This window comes from Pundamilia nyererei, unplaced genomic scaffold (assembly GCF_000239375.1).
Source record: "Pundamilia nyererei isolate P.nyererei 1_Seehausen unplaced genomic scaffold, PunNye1.0 scaffold00125, whole genome shotgun sequence".
NCBI classification, from domain to species: Eukaryota; Metazoa; Chordata; class Actinopteri; order Cichliformes; family Cichlidae; genus Pundamilia; species Pundamilia nyererei.
The window spans coordinates 1023353-1037373 of NW_005187526.1; the positions used below are offsets into that span (position 1 = coordinate 1023353).

Here is a 14021-nt window from a genome sequence, read left to right on the forward strand (position 1 = left end):
TAGCCACAATATTCTGAATTAGACGGCCAGGGCTTGCACCTGGGTTTAGTACTGTCTCCCCAATAGATGCATGGAAGATGTTCATGTCTGATAATATAACAGAAGAGGTGCTGACATGCACAAACATGGACACGAAGAGTAGCCACAGAAAAGGGAAAAGAGTGGAAAAATGTAATCAAACATAACCACTACAAGGCCACTATGTCAATTCAAAGATTTAAAGATATTCGCCCGTCTTGCACTTTGATGACAAGAGGACCAGAACCTACCGACTGAAAACAAACCACATGGCAGCTTTCCGCTACATATGGGGCTGGTCCTGGTCAACTGCAGGCAGAAATTCATCCTCAGTGATTGTGTTACAGTGGATGAACAACTTGTGCCTTTCAGAAGGAAGACCCAGCTTCTGCAGTATAGGCCGAGCAAGCATACAAAAGTGATACAAAAACTCCAATTTCTTAAAATTAATGAAAAAATAAATAAAAATGCAAAGGGCCTCATGTCACAAACATGTTTTATGAGGAATACCTCAAATATGAGAATGTTACAACTCTTCGTTTTAAAGATTTTGAAGAATAACAGCCGAGTTTATAGCAAAATGCACTGATTTTATTTGGGGTCATTTTTGACCCCACTCGTGGAAGAGTGTAGGTATTGGTAGGTTGTGCATCCAAGGGTTAAAAAGTGCTTGAATTTGACCCTGAAAAATGTGTATGAACCCTGTGTTTTGGTGTAAAGAATGGTCTCTGGTGGTGTAATTTATCATTCAGGAGGAACAGATCGAACCAGCCAGCAGCAACGGCACCTTTCACAGCGACTCGTCCTGGAAATTGCCCTTCAACAGCCACGTCCTAATGAGGGCCTCCCAGGTCTCATCAGAATTTTTGCAAGGAGATGAAAGCTATCTGCGACTTTCTTTTGGGCAGTTTTTTGGACAGCGTTCTGAAGCTCTCGGCTGTTTGGGAAGCTCCAGTGATTTAGTTAAAAGGGTCAGTAAAAGCTACTTTGAAATTTAAAATTGTTCTTTTCTCCAACTCAACAAAGTTGGGTGACTACTAAGACTGCATAAAGGTGGGCATGGCAGGACAGATGCAGCTGCCAAAGAGTTTTTTGTTTGTTTGAAAATTCCACAAATTCTGATAGGAAGAGAAGAAATTGCAAAAAGTGTGAAATTATTAAAAAGCTGTTTTGTTTTTTTGTTGTTTTTTTGTTCCTCTAGCCATCCTTTGGCTACATCATTACCTCTCCAGAAAAAAGGGAGCCATTTGCCTTGATTCACCCTTCAGAGTTCTCAAATAGAGATGGCTCTCCTTCCAGTGACACCATGGATCTCAGTGAAGCAGACAAAACTCTCAACCCAGGTGTGTTTGTAGCATCGCTGTTGCTGGAGCATTATTTTAAAAGCTTATAGAATAGAACAGAATCTTTTGTGTTTTGTTCATTTTGCAGTGATCCACATTGTGCTTCTTTGCTTACACTCATCTTCTTGCAGAGGAACTAGATAAAACTCTTGAAGCTCCAGGTGAAAGGATGTCACCAAAAGGGACCACTGATGTAGACTCTTGTAAAAAGGAGGTATGTAGATTCTCCCCCCCCCCCTTTTTTTTTTTTTTTTTTAATGATATTTTAAAGATTACATGCACAGTTTTATGACATAAAATCACTTTCCTCTTTAGGAAAATGGCATTAGAGCTGCACATCCAGACAGCAGTGATGGCCCCAGTTCTGATTCAAGCTTGGCTAATCAGAGCTATGCGCTCCCTGACAATAACAGCAGTCCACTGATGCTTAGTATCAGTACAATTGCTTCAGCCATTGCGGATGCATCCATCAGTAACGACCCATCACAGCTGGCTGCCATGATCATGGAGCTGTCCAAGAAGAGTAGGGCGAGGAATTGTGCAGAGTCTGCAAAAGCAGGACCTGCTGGCAGCAGCACTGAGGAACCTACCTCAGCTCTGCATGTAAGCATTGAGTGTTTATTTAACAATATGTTTAAGGGTCTTAGTTATATCTATGACTTGTAGTTCAGATTAAGGAATGGTTAAGGTTCTAAACATGTTCTTTCAGTGTTTAACTTAAAAAAAGAAAATGGAAACATTGAAACACTGTTTTGGTCTCCATCTAGATCCTCCCTGAGCCCGATCAGAGTGGCATTCTAGACACACTGCAGAGAAGCACGTGTGTAGGAGAGATGAGTGGCTTTGATATGGAGAAATACTTGAAAAAGGTTGATGTTTCTGGCAGCAGTGATTCCTTGGGGGCTCACACCACCCTTGAATTGAGCAGCTGGGCTAACAATCTCAGCAGCTCTCAGAGGAACCCTCAGGCAGGACATCCTGAAAAATGGGGGATGGAGAAAGACATCAGGAGAGAGTCAACGATAGCGCCCGCCAGCTCTATCCCTCAACCGTCACTGAGCTCTGCCAGGAGATCTGTGGGCTCTTCCACACACAAACCTCCTACAGACACAGTGTTATCTCATGCTGCTTCCTCAGCCACTACCTGTGCTTCATTAGGTGGAATCAAGCCAGCAGAAGCGAACATACAAGCATCCAACGGTAGCCCTTCTAAAACCCCACACAAAACTAATAAAAGCTCTGCTGCTTCACCTGGCTTGCCCAGAACCTCCCCTGGCTGGATGAAAGGGCAGTCAGTCCTCCCTTGCCATAAAGGTTCCTCTCCCGTGACGCAGAAGCATGTGGACACATCCAGAAATTGTGAGAGACCACCACCCAGGAATATCGCTGCTGCTTCGGCCCCACTGGAGAAGCATGTTGGAAATGTTCAGTGTTCTGTAGACCCTACATCTGGTGCGTGTAATCCACAAAAACAAACATGACTAATGTACTTGGTACCATAAAAGCATTGGTCTCCACCATAATGTTGATTATTGGTGAGGATTGCTGCAGTTGGAATATTTACAAGATTTTTTTTTTCTGCTTCTGGCCGAAAAGGTTTTTCTGAGCAGTGTATGGAGGAGACTCAGTGTAACTTCAGACCATCCACTTCTCCTCTTACCCACTCCTCTCCAAGTCAGACCTCTGTTCCCAGTGCAGATGGGTATTGTGTCACACATTGTTTCTATAAAATGAATGCTTTTAATGTTTGTTGTTGTTTGGTAATGCTGTTAGCATGACCTCATTTTAAATTTAGCTCAAGTCTTCAAATGTCTACCCTGTTCTCTTGTATGTAATTCATCTTTTTATTATTTAGTCAAAACTCATCACTACTGACACTTAATAGATGTCTTTATTACTAGCCATTATTCATTTGTTACTTTATCCATGTTGTCTTGTCTTCCCAGTATGTTGTCACCACCTTCATCTGCCGGACGTCTGGCAAACAGACATCCTGGTTACGACCTTTCTCCTCAGGGTAACTGCTCCAGCCCTAGTCTCAGCAGACTCACCTACATCTCACTGAATGATGGCACTGTTGTACCTACACCCGAGAAACCAAAGGTACACCATGAAAAAGTCAACTGTGCCTGACTTGGGTTGTAACATCATTGAAAATTTGATCCAGCTTAAATACATGAAATGATGCATTTAGATTTTTGTTCCCGGTTGTGTGTATTTATCTTAATTTTTGTGTAATTTTTTTTTCCCTGTGCTGGGCTGTTTGCGCTCAACAGAATAATTCTAGCATGGCACTGAGCACCACCATCATCAGATTCAGTCCTACCCCACCTGTGGATCCAGATGCACAGTCTTGTATGGAGATTCCAGGCCTTTCCAAAAGCCTCGATCAGGTGCAGACACAGCATTCCAGAAGTCTAGACCCACTCCCACCCCGGCCACATAAAAGCCCAGACCCCTCACGTAGTGGTTCTGCTTTGAGCTGCACCCGCAGCCAGAGTGAATGTAACTACCACTGTCCTGGGAACAGAAGCGGTGACATTTCCACCAGCTGCAGGAACCACAAGCACCTCTCTGAGTCTAATGTAAAGCAGCTCACTAAAGTGGACTCAGGATATTGTAGCAATCTGAACATTCAACAGACCAGCAGCTCCACAGCTCCTCAGAGCTCCCAGCAGTGGGGTACTGCTAGCTCAGTTTCATCGTCAGTGTACACCGGAGGCCTCGGTATGCCTCCAACCTTTTCATCGGACGGACTTCACTATGTGCCCATCCCCAGCTTTAAGCCTCAGTGTCCTGGCACGATTGACCTTCCCCACCAAGGAGATGTGCAGTCTCTCCTCACTGGACGTGCTCTCTTCAACTCTCAGCTGGCTCAGCAGTATCTGGGACCTGAAGCTCCACTACATCCAGCTGCTTATGTGGGAGCAACAGAAAGCGGTCTCTATACCGTTGCCTCAGCAGGTCTGCCATCGTTCACTTCCTAAGTAAACATGCTGAGGTGTTGGTACTTCATGACGGTTAAACCCAGACAATATAAGCTTTAAATAGTCCTTCCTCCTTTTTGACAGGCATACCAAACAGTGATCTACCGGTCAGACACATCCACACAACATCTGGTCCTCTGGGGATTTCTGGTGCTGCTGGATCCCATCTCCTTCCCAGACCACATCAGAGCCAGCAGGACATTGGAATGATGGGGAAACCCTTCAGTCAGTATACTGCAAATCCTCTGGTGACAAGCGGTCTTGAAGAACTGCGAGGTAGCAGTTTTTTGGTTTTTTTTGGTTTTGTTTTTTTTAGCATCATTATCAGTGATCAATAATAGTAGAAGAAATATCAGTACACACTCTAGAATTTATAAAAACTTGCATAACTAAATTTTTTAAAATTAATTAATTAATTTGTATATTTTTTTAGATGAGGCTATTAATGCACTTCATAGAGTTCATTGTCTGTACTTGTAATAAGTATATGCCTTTTTCCTTTTCCTGCAATGAGGACTGGTGTTTCTCTGTCATGTATTACTGTTCCACTGTCATCTTCAGGCCAAGTGGTGGTGCCAGAGGAGTTGCGGTTCTCTCATGCCTGCTGTGTGGGCATAGCCTCACAGACCTCCCTCAGCCTTTTCAACCCGTCTGAGAGATGGCAACAAGTTTCAATTACCGTTAATAGTCTGGCCATTGATGGGGAAAAGGTGAATATCATATGTCACAGGATGTATATTTAAAGTACACTATCTCTTTTTTTTTTTCTTTTTTAATCTCTTGAGTTGCCATGACTCCGTATTTTATTTTATTTTTTACATGTGCTTCATTCTTTCCCTAAAGGTGGACAGCTTGCCTTACCAGTGGCTGATGGTGAAGAACAAGACAATCATTGGCCCAAAGAGTACTGAGGAGCAGAAGGTGTTGTTCATACCTCCCCATGCTGGTGTCTACCAGTGTGTCCTCAGCGTTAGCTCCTGGCCAGCATCTGCTGAGACAGAGGTGGCTGCCAGGGCTAACATATTTGCTAAAAGGGTGGTGCTTGTTGCCATAGCGGAGAACCCTGCTCTGGAGGTGAGGTTCCCCAGTGTTTTGTTAAAAGAAAATTCATGAAAATGAAAATCAAGGGGAAGAAAAAGGCTAAAAGTATTAGCTGAGCTAATATTCTTAGACACTCTTCTTTTTTTCTCTTCTTTGGTGACTCGTTATGAAATGCATTTCACAGGATTTAACTAGACTCAAATTCATTTTGGTTCTCAGGTTGAAGTGGGCAAATCTGGCTGTTTGGATTTTGGAGACCTGCCTGGAGGCGGTGCTAAATCTCTTCCTCTGAAATTGCTCAACAGGACACATGCCACAGTACCCATCCGACTGGTCATCAGTGCAGTAAGTCACTGTACTATAATGACACTATAAAAATGATTATGTATCTTTTTAAATCACTCAAAAACACACGTGCTGATCCATAGTAGTTTTGCAATGACCATGCTTGGTAGCTGTCCAGTTTCAAGATGATGTATTTGTGTAAAGAATCAAACCAGAGGGTCGAGGTTCAAATGATGGGTTAAAACACAAAATAACGTAATCTAAAGTTAATATCACATCAAAGCTAATGATCAAGCAAAAGCCAGAGAATGTTTCTATAGTATAAAAAGACAGTGTCTGCACTGGAGCATAGATAACTAATAACAACCAGTTCTTGCATTGCTTTGTTCAGCAGAAACACAGTTGGTATAATGAAACGTATCTGAGTGGTTTACATTCTAAACTTTATTCCAACAGAACGCCACAGCATGGAGATGCTTCACCTTTTCCAAGCACCCTGTTACCATGACATCTGAGGGAACACAGCCGACTGGACACATGACCCCCGTTTCCTCTCCTTCTGTGATGAATCATGTGATGCATGCCAACTATGGAGAGGTTTGAGTTGCCAAAATGATTAGAATCCTTGTCAGAGTCCGCCATTTAAAATATTTCACGGCTGCACGTGTTTGTGTCACAGTTACTCAAAGGCTTGCTTAAACACTTGTGGTATTCAAGCAGAGCATTTCAACATGGTTATTTCAGTTTGAGAGATCCTGTCCGACCTAAAGTCCACCTAATGATGTATCATAATAAATGAAACTTGTTTTCCAGAATCCAGAAAGCTTCATGGTCTGGGTTCATTTCAAGGCCCCTCAGAAGTATACAGCTTCTTCTGGTAACCAGTCTGGACACAATAATTATACTTAAAGCTTTTTTTTTGGAATATATTTAACAAATCACTTAACCCATGATATTCTTAGAGTGAGTAGTAGAAGTAGAAATAATAAAGCAGAAGTTGTTTCCTACTAAAGGTAACTGTGTGTTGTTATCCTTTTTAGGAGAACTAGGTCCAGCTGATGAGTACAGTGCCCGTGTGGACATTGAAGTGGACTCCCCTGGTCCCAGTTGTGTGATCAGGAGCATTCCCCTCAGGGCCAGGTCTGGAACTGCAAGGGTCCATGCTCCTAAAGATCTGCAGGTAACTAAGCTGCTGTGTGGCTGTTCTTAAACTAATGGCAACTGGCTTAACATCATTTAGCATTTCTTCCTGAATATGACAATGAAATATGTACAGCTCTTGTTAATATGGTTTTTGCAACTATCAATTATAGTACGCACTAAGAAATAATATTTCCCCCCTTTTTGAGGGTAAAGCAGAACAAACTCAAGTAGATTTAACTGAGAAAACGTATAAATTCACCAGGGAATTGAAAAATGCTTTCCCCCACTGCATGATGGCGGTGTTTGTGCGGTCTTATGCCTTTAATCATGTTTGTGGCATCTTCAGAAATAAGGAAACACTTTCAAGTATCGTTTAGTAAGTAGTGTCAGCAATGGGGTATCTGTTGTCAGTGGATGAGTGTATGTGCTGTGCACTTAACCGGTTTAAGAATACATACTTTAAACCAAAGACGCTTTTTTTTTTTTTTATTTTTTTTTTTTTTAATGGTTTTGTTTTGGGTTTTTTAAAAAAAATTTTTTTTATAAAGGTTAATGAAGAGGAGATGATTACATAATTTCCCTAAGGAGTAATAAAGTATTCTGATTCAGAAATTTGTAAAATAATTTTGTCATTGTGGAAGAATGAAAAGAGGCTAGTCTCAGAGAGGCGAGAGCTGCTCCTTTATTCAGAAAGCTTTTTATTTATGCTGAACAGCATGTAAACAGCACATCTGTAAAGAGGAAAAAAGGCTGTTTTCATAAAATGACTCATTCATTTAAGAGTGGACACATTCATTTATTTTATTATAAAAAAATCAAAACCTTTTGTTAACGTGTATAAGTTATCACTCTGTCAACGTACACTGGCCTTTTGAGTTGGTAGCGAACTGTTTTTTCTTTCTTGTGCTTCTTTGTCTAGACTGTCAGCTTGTCTGCTCCACTGGGTAAATCTAGTCAACAGACGCTGCCATTAAAGAATGCAGGAAACATTGATGTGCAGCTGAAACTCAAGGTAATTCTGACCTTTACTTTTCTTATTGGATCTGGGGTTTGGGTAAGCCTCTGTGACATTTTGGGCTCAGATTGTGGCAAACACAGCAGGGATCCATTGATATTTTGCCTTTTTTTTTTTCTTTGCTTTCTCAACTTCCATCTTCAATTTTTCCCTTTCTTTCTCACCTTCTTTATTTCTTTGTGCTCCTGTTTTTTTTTTTTCTTTTCCCTTCCACTGTACATTTCTTCCTTTTTGTTGCTCATTCAACTGGAATCACTTTTCCTTTGCCGTTTGCCTTCATTCCTGTTTACAGTGCAGTGACAACGAGGACAGTTTTTCTGTCACACCCAATGAACTGACCCTGAGAGTGGGAGAGGAACACGCCATTGTTGTGTCTTTCAAAGCACAGGGCAACCGAAAATGTAGAGACAGGTATATAACTTTTTCATGATTGTAAGAGGTTATTTTTGTAGCAATCAGATTTAAACACAAAACCACAATTTCATTCTGAAAAGGATTTTAACAACTGTGATAATACAAATGGATTACTTGTAGACTGCTAGTAAATGACATTTGGCTACGTGTAACATCTGTATGCTTACCCCGGTTTCTAGACTTAAAATGGAAAAAACGACTGTGACAGCAGTCCTGATTGATAGGAGGCGTGCATTGAAATGACTTATAACCCTGTATCTTTTGTATTGATGTAATTTAATCCAGTCTGACTCTGAAATTACCAGCAAATGTATATAATGGTGCCTTTTAGGACTCTAAATATATCTTTGTTTTAATGACTCTTCATTTTAATGAACTATACTCATACAGCAGTCCTGGATTGTAACTTTGAAACCCCTCCAAAGTGTTGTAATATATTGTAAACTCAATTCTTACAATTAACTTTATATTCCAGCCTTCTCACCATTTTGGTGCTACTGTCCGGCCCTCAGTATGAGGTATCACTGAAAGGAGAAGTAACCCCTGAGGACTCTGGAAAGCATGCACTCCCCTCTGCAGCAGTGTGCGGCCCTGGTCTGACCAATAACGTCCCACCAATCCTCTCTAACAAGCAGTTTGTAGCCTGGGGAGGAGTCACCCTGGGACGTGCCGTGTAAGCAGTTTTCTTTTTTTTTTCTTCAGTTTTTCATTAATTTCACAGCTACACACTTGCAGAAAAAGAAAACATGTTATAGGTATCAATTATTCATTGGAAAGTAATCAATAAAAATCTCAAGGCCCAGTGGTCCATCTTATTCTATTAAGACTTGTATAATGTTATTCATGAGAAGGGACAGTGGGCATCTACCGGGAGTGTTATTCCTCAGAAGCTATTTCAACATAATGCACAATTTATTTATACTCGCTGAAGGGCAGCATAGAAGAGACAGCAGTAAGCAGGCTAAATCCCCCTCAACAAGTATTCTTTAAAGTTTTAGCTAGATCCAGATTTGACCCAGCATGAAGTAGGAAAATGATTGTCAGTGTTCAAAGTCTGTCAAAGGTCCAGTTAGACGGAGAGCACTGTGTACACTGACTGTTGTCACGTAACCAAGAGCGCTTGTTTTTTTTAGCCAACAGAAGCTGGTCCTTAGGAACAACTCGACTGACGCCACACAGCAGCTGCGCCTGCTTATTCGAGGCCAAGACCAAGATTGTTTTCAGGTGCACATCATCTCTATTCTTGTTGTGTGTTGTTGTGAGTAGCGCATACTGTTTGTTTGGTTGGGTTTTTCTTTTCTTTTCCCGATGTACTGGTTGGAACTGTGTGTTTTTTCTTTTTTTACTACTTTTCTTGTGTATTGGGAATCTGGCACAGTGGAATCTACACTGATCAGGAATAACATTCTGACCACTGACTGCAGTGAATAACACTGATTATCTTTTCATCATGGCACCTGTTAGTGGGTGCGATATATTAGGGAGGAAGTGAACATTTTGTCCTCAAAGTTGATGTATTAGAAACTGGAAAAATGGGCAAGTGTAACAATTTGAGTGAGTTGGGGTGTCTTGTTGGGTCTGCAATGATCAGTATGTATCCGAAGTGGTCCAAGGAAGGAGTGGTGGCGATCCAGCGACAGGGTCGTGCGTAGCTGAGGCTCATTGAGGCACATGGAGAGCAAAGTTTTAGCTTTGAACCAGCTTGAACCTGGCCCATGTGGTCAAGTTCAAGCTGGTTCTGATTGAAAGTTGTCAGAATACAGAGTTCCTCACTGTTTGTTGCGTATAATCAGAATCAGAATACTTTATTAATCCCGAAGGAAGTTAGGCTGCATAGCCACAGACCACATGCACCTTTTCATGGAAACTGTACGCCCTGATGGCTGTGGTCTCTTTCAACAGGATAGCGCGCCCTGCCACAAAGCAAAAATGATTCAGCAATGGTTTGAGGAGTGCAAGAATGAGTTGACTTGGCCTCCAAATTCCCTAGATACTAATCGAGTCAAGCATCTGTGAGATGTGCTGAACAAACAAGTGTGATTCTTGGAGGCCCAGCCTCAGATCCTTTATGTCCACTTTACAGGACTTAAATCTCTTGCTAACATCTTGGTGCAGATACCACAGCACAACTTTAGGGGTCTGTTGGAGTCGATATGGGACCAACACAATATTAGGCATATGGTTGTAATGTTATGACTGATGGGTGTAGTTAACATGTGTTGAATTTCCTTAATTCTCTAATTCTTCAGCTCCAGAGTTTGTTCAGTCCCGAAGAACGTCTTACCCGACATGGAGAGCTGTCCATCCGTCCCAGAGAGGATGTGACCGTCCACCTTCTTTTTGCTCCCACCCGAGTGGCCTGCATGTTGGCCAAGCTGGAGATCAAACAATCTGGAGTTCGACCTTCACAGCCCGGAGTCAAATTCACTGTGAGGATGTGACCGTTAAAACCAAAATCATCAAACACATTATAGTTTCTCCTATCACAGTTTTACTCCTCTTTTGTCACGCTCTTTTCACTTTCTGCATCTGTGATTAATTTCATTCCCGTGTCTCTGATCCTTAGATTCCACTGTCGGGTTATGGCGGCACCAGCAACATCATTCTAGAAGACCAGAGGAAACATGCAGATGGCTACGTGGCAACACTGACCGACATCGCTGTTGGCTGCGTGAGCAAAGTGTGTCTGTGTGTGAGGAACACAGGCTCCAGAGCTGCTTTCATCAAAGCTGTGGCCTTCTCTGACGTGCAAATACGATCACTTATGGAGCCCTCAGTCATCAGCCTCGCGCCTTCACAGTTTGTACTGAAGGAAAGAACCCAAGAGGTAAGAGTTTTTGTTTTTGTGTTGATTTTTCTCTGTGTATACTTGAACTTGTTATCAATCTGAATTTTCAGGTGATCACTGTGCTAATGAAGTCCACCCAAAGAGAACAGAACCTCTGTCAGTTAGCCAGTGCACTGCTGGCTACAATCTACCTATTCTGTGGAGATGAGGTCTCCAGACAGCAGTACAGGAGGTGAGACCTTCCAGCATTTAGTTTTCCAGTTGGACTGTTGAAGTGTTAATGGTAATAGTTCACAGGATTCAAATTGATAGTGATTTAATTAAATCTAAACGATCATTAGGAGAAGTTAAAGCTCTCTTGTAGTAAAGATGACTTCAAATAATATGGATCTCTGTGGAAGGAAGGGATTTTATCTGTGTCGCTTTACATCAGCATTAAAATGGCCTTCTGTTCTGTTCGGTAATGGCCAGAGCAGTACTTAAATAGATTAACTTTATCACTGTATGAGTTTGTATTAGGTTCAGAAAAAAATTATGTGGCCCTGTAAACTGATTTTACAAATGCTGCAATAAGAGCAATGAAGAGTAACTGAAATTGTTGCATCAGTAATTCCTTAAAGTTTTTATTTTCTACCGTAAAGTCCAAAGGGGGCCAATTAAAGTTATTTTTTAAGTGTCCATCTTTCTTTCTTCTTGTCGTATATCCTTATAGTAATGATGACGCTTGTGCACAAACAAAGCCGTAAATCGTTTCTGAATCATTAAAATATTTACAGAGCCTTTTCCAGATGCTTTTGGCAGGACTTTTTCAGTCCTTTGCATCTCTTTATTTTTTTCTGTCAGGTTGCTTCAGAGCAAGCCAGAAGTTGCACGGAAGGCCCTGTCTGACAACAGTCTGCTGAAAAACATTGATTTTAATGAGAAGTTCTTGGGAGAAGAATATGTTGCAGAGGGTAAGATACCATGCTGGGAGGGGAATTCCTTTCTGATCTCAAGGTTAAAGCAGTTGAAAACTTTCCATAGATGATGGTAATAACCTGCACATTTCATGTTCCATTTTACTGCGTTGTTAACCTAAAACTTAATTTAACTTAAGTGTCTCACATAGAAATAAACAGCCTTTTCCCTTTTTATTAAAAAAAACTAAAACTACTATTTTGGATGTAGTAGAATATCTACATATTGACATTAAGAAAAATTGCACAAAACGACATCCTTGTTACCAGCTTTTAAAAGACTGAGGGATGTTGGGCAGCTGGCATGGACACCCAAGTTTGTGAATGCGATAACTGGAACGAGCAGATGCAGGAGCTTCAAATCATACCATAAGTGTATCTACTAGGAGGCTGAAGGGTACCACTGGTGTTTTTTCTTTTTTAGCAGTGATGAGAAAGTATTAAAAGGTAACAACTTAATCCCAGATATGCTTTGGAAATGTCAGATTTTGTTCTGAAGCTTTGGGACAAGTTGAGCAAAGACTGTTTAGCAGAAATCACTCAGCCAAGGACAAAGTTGCATGGCTGAATAAAGCCTAAGAGAACATGAACATAAAATTTAAGGCAGCAGAGATTCATATTTTGATTCTGAACATCTTTACATCTGATTCACTGCTTAAAATTTGACGAATGATTTCCCTCCCGTGTAGCCTGTGACCTGCCCCAGCGGCCCAATGAAGCCCACATCTTCTACGGCAACATGAGTAAGGTGGTGGTGTCGTTGCTTGGAAGTACTAAGAATACAGACTTTGAGGAGAGCGAGCATGCTCTGCTGCTACCGTCTGCAAAGTCCAGCTCAGAGACAGACAGGTAACCTGCTGGAATATACACGGGTCTGTTCCATCTTAATAGCAGTGCGATCACCAATATGGGGATCCAAGTACATGTCAGAAAACACAAGACCGTTGCTCAACGTACAGCATACTCATTTTATTGGGTTTTAGATTAGTAAACACATTCAAAATTATGATGCAACATTATCAATTGTCTTTGTGTATTCCTGCTCTTTGATAACTCTGCATTGATAAGAATGCACAGTTTAATGGTCTTGTGTGATTCCCAGTGGGTCTTCAAATGGCAATGTGTCTCTGGATGTGCTGCCAGTGAAAGGTCCCCAGGGTCCAGCACTGAGAGTGGCAGAGCCTTCCTTAAAGGTACTGTAAGCCCTTCTTAATCAACTTTAATGGTTTCTTTCAATGACTATTGATTACTTTGGGGCTTTTTAAGCTGACTGAGATTTAGATCTTTGCTTCACTCTATTTCATGTGAAAAATGTATCATTTTTGAATGTAGATTATCTTCTCTTCACCCTCTTCAGGCTTCAGAGCAATTACACAAACAGTCCGAGTCCTGGACTATTCACCCAGAACAGCTCGTCCTTGCAGCTCCCACCATCAGTGAGTTGAATACAGATTTCAAGAGTACTAAGCAAGCTTGGTTGTTAGTTTGGCTGGAGCAACCAGTGAATTTTTGTTGTTGTTGTTTTTAGATGGTGCATCCACCACCAGTCAAGTTCAGATCCGAAACAATACTTCGAGAGAGCTGAGCTTTGATCTGTCCTGGCCTGCCCACTGCCTCACGATCACCCCACAGCATGGAGTTATCGAGCCACAGTAAGAATACCCTTGAGTCAAGAGTTTTTGGTTACAAATTCTCTGTATTCTCTTTTTTTTTTTCTGCATTTCTCACACTTGATGTGATTGCATCACGTTACGCATCAACTGAATATTTGGAACACTTTAGCATGCGATCCAGTGGATTTTTTTTCACAGATGTAATATGAGGTGTAATCAAAATATTCCACGATCTTTTTCTACAAGATCATCTTCCCAACAATGTCTGGCTTCATTCACGCCTGTTCTGAAGCATTTCCCTCTGTGTGACATAAGGTTGGTGTGTAGAGTAAAAAGGCAATATTGACTTCTCTTTGAAACCATCCTGAATGATCATGGGAGCTGCTTCTCAGGATATGACCTTCAGCATTTTCTGTTA

The 14021-nt window shown here is 41.4% G+C and overlaps 1 protein-coding gene across 3 annotated transcripts in view; it reads left to right on the forward strand.

The window, feature by feature from the left end:
- The window catches only part of cep192 (centrosomal protein 192), a 32298-nt gene that overhangs the window by 11019 nt on the left and 7258 nt on the right, over positions 1–14021 (forward strand). For all 3 annotated transcript variants that reach the window (XM_005742943.1, XM_005742942.2, XM_005742944.2), the window contains exons 17-43: positions 771–989; positions 1220–1361; positions 1493–1575; positions 1677–1964; positions 2129–2813; positions 2958–3063; positions 3308–3464; positions 3638–4325; positions 4433–4624; positions 4910–5058; positions 5192–5422; positions 5609–5734; positions 6131–6271; positions 6488–6551; positions 6715–6854; positions 7737–7829; positions 8125–8243; positions 8722–8919; positions 9380–9470; positions 10496–10675; positions 10813–11073; positions 11145–11266; positions 11878–11987; positions 12680–12839; positions 13093–13183; positions 13348–13426; positions 13519–13642. In XM_005742943.1, the coding sequence (XP_005743000.1) occupies positions 771–989; positions 1220–1361; positions 1493–1575; positions 1677–1964; positions 2129–2813; positions 2958–3063; positions 3308–3464; positions 3638–4325; positions 4433–4624; positions 4910–5058; positions 5192–5422; positions 5609–5734; positions 6131–6271; positions 6488–6551; positions 6715–6854; positions 7737–7829; positions 8125–8243; positions 8722–8919; positions 9380–9470; positions 10496–10675; positions 10813–11073; positions 11145–11266; positions 11878–11987; positions 12680–12839; positions 13093–13183; positions 13348–13426; positions 13519–13642 (5039 nt within the window). The remainder of the gene's footprint in view (positions 1–770; positions 990–1219; positions 1362–1492; positions 1576–1676; positions 1965–2128; positions 2814–2957; positions 3064–3307; positions 3465–3637; positions 4326–4432; positions 4625–4909; positions 5059–5191; positions 5423–5608; positions 5735–6130; positions 6272–6487; positions 6552–6714; positions 6855–7736; positions 7830–8124; positions 8244–8721; positions 8920–9379; positions 9471–10495; positions 10676–10812; positions 11074–11144; positions 11267–11877; positions 11988–12679; positions 12840–13092; positions 13184–13347; positions 13427–13518; positions 13643–14021) is intronic.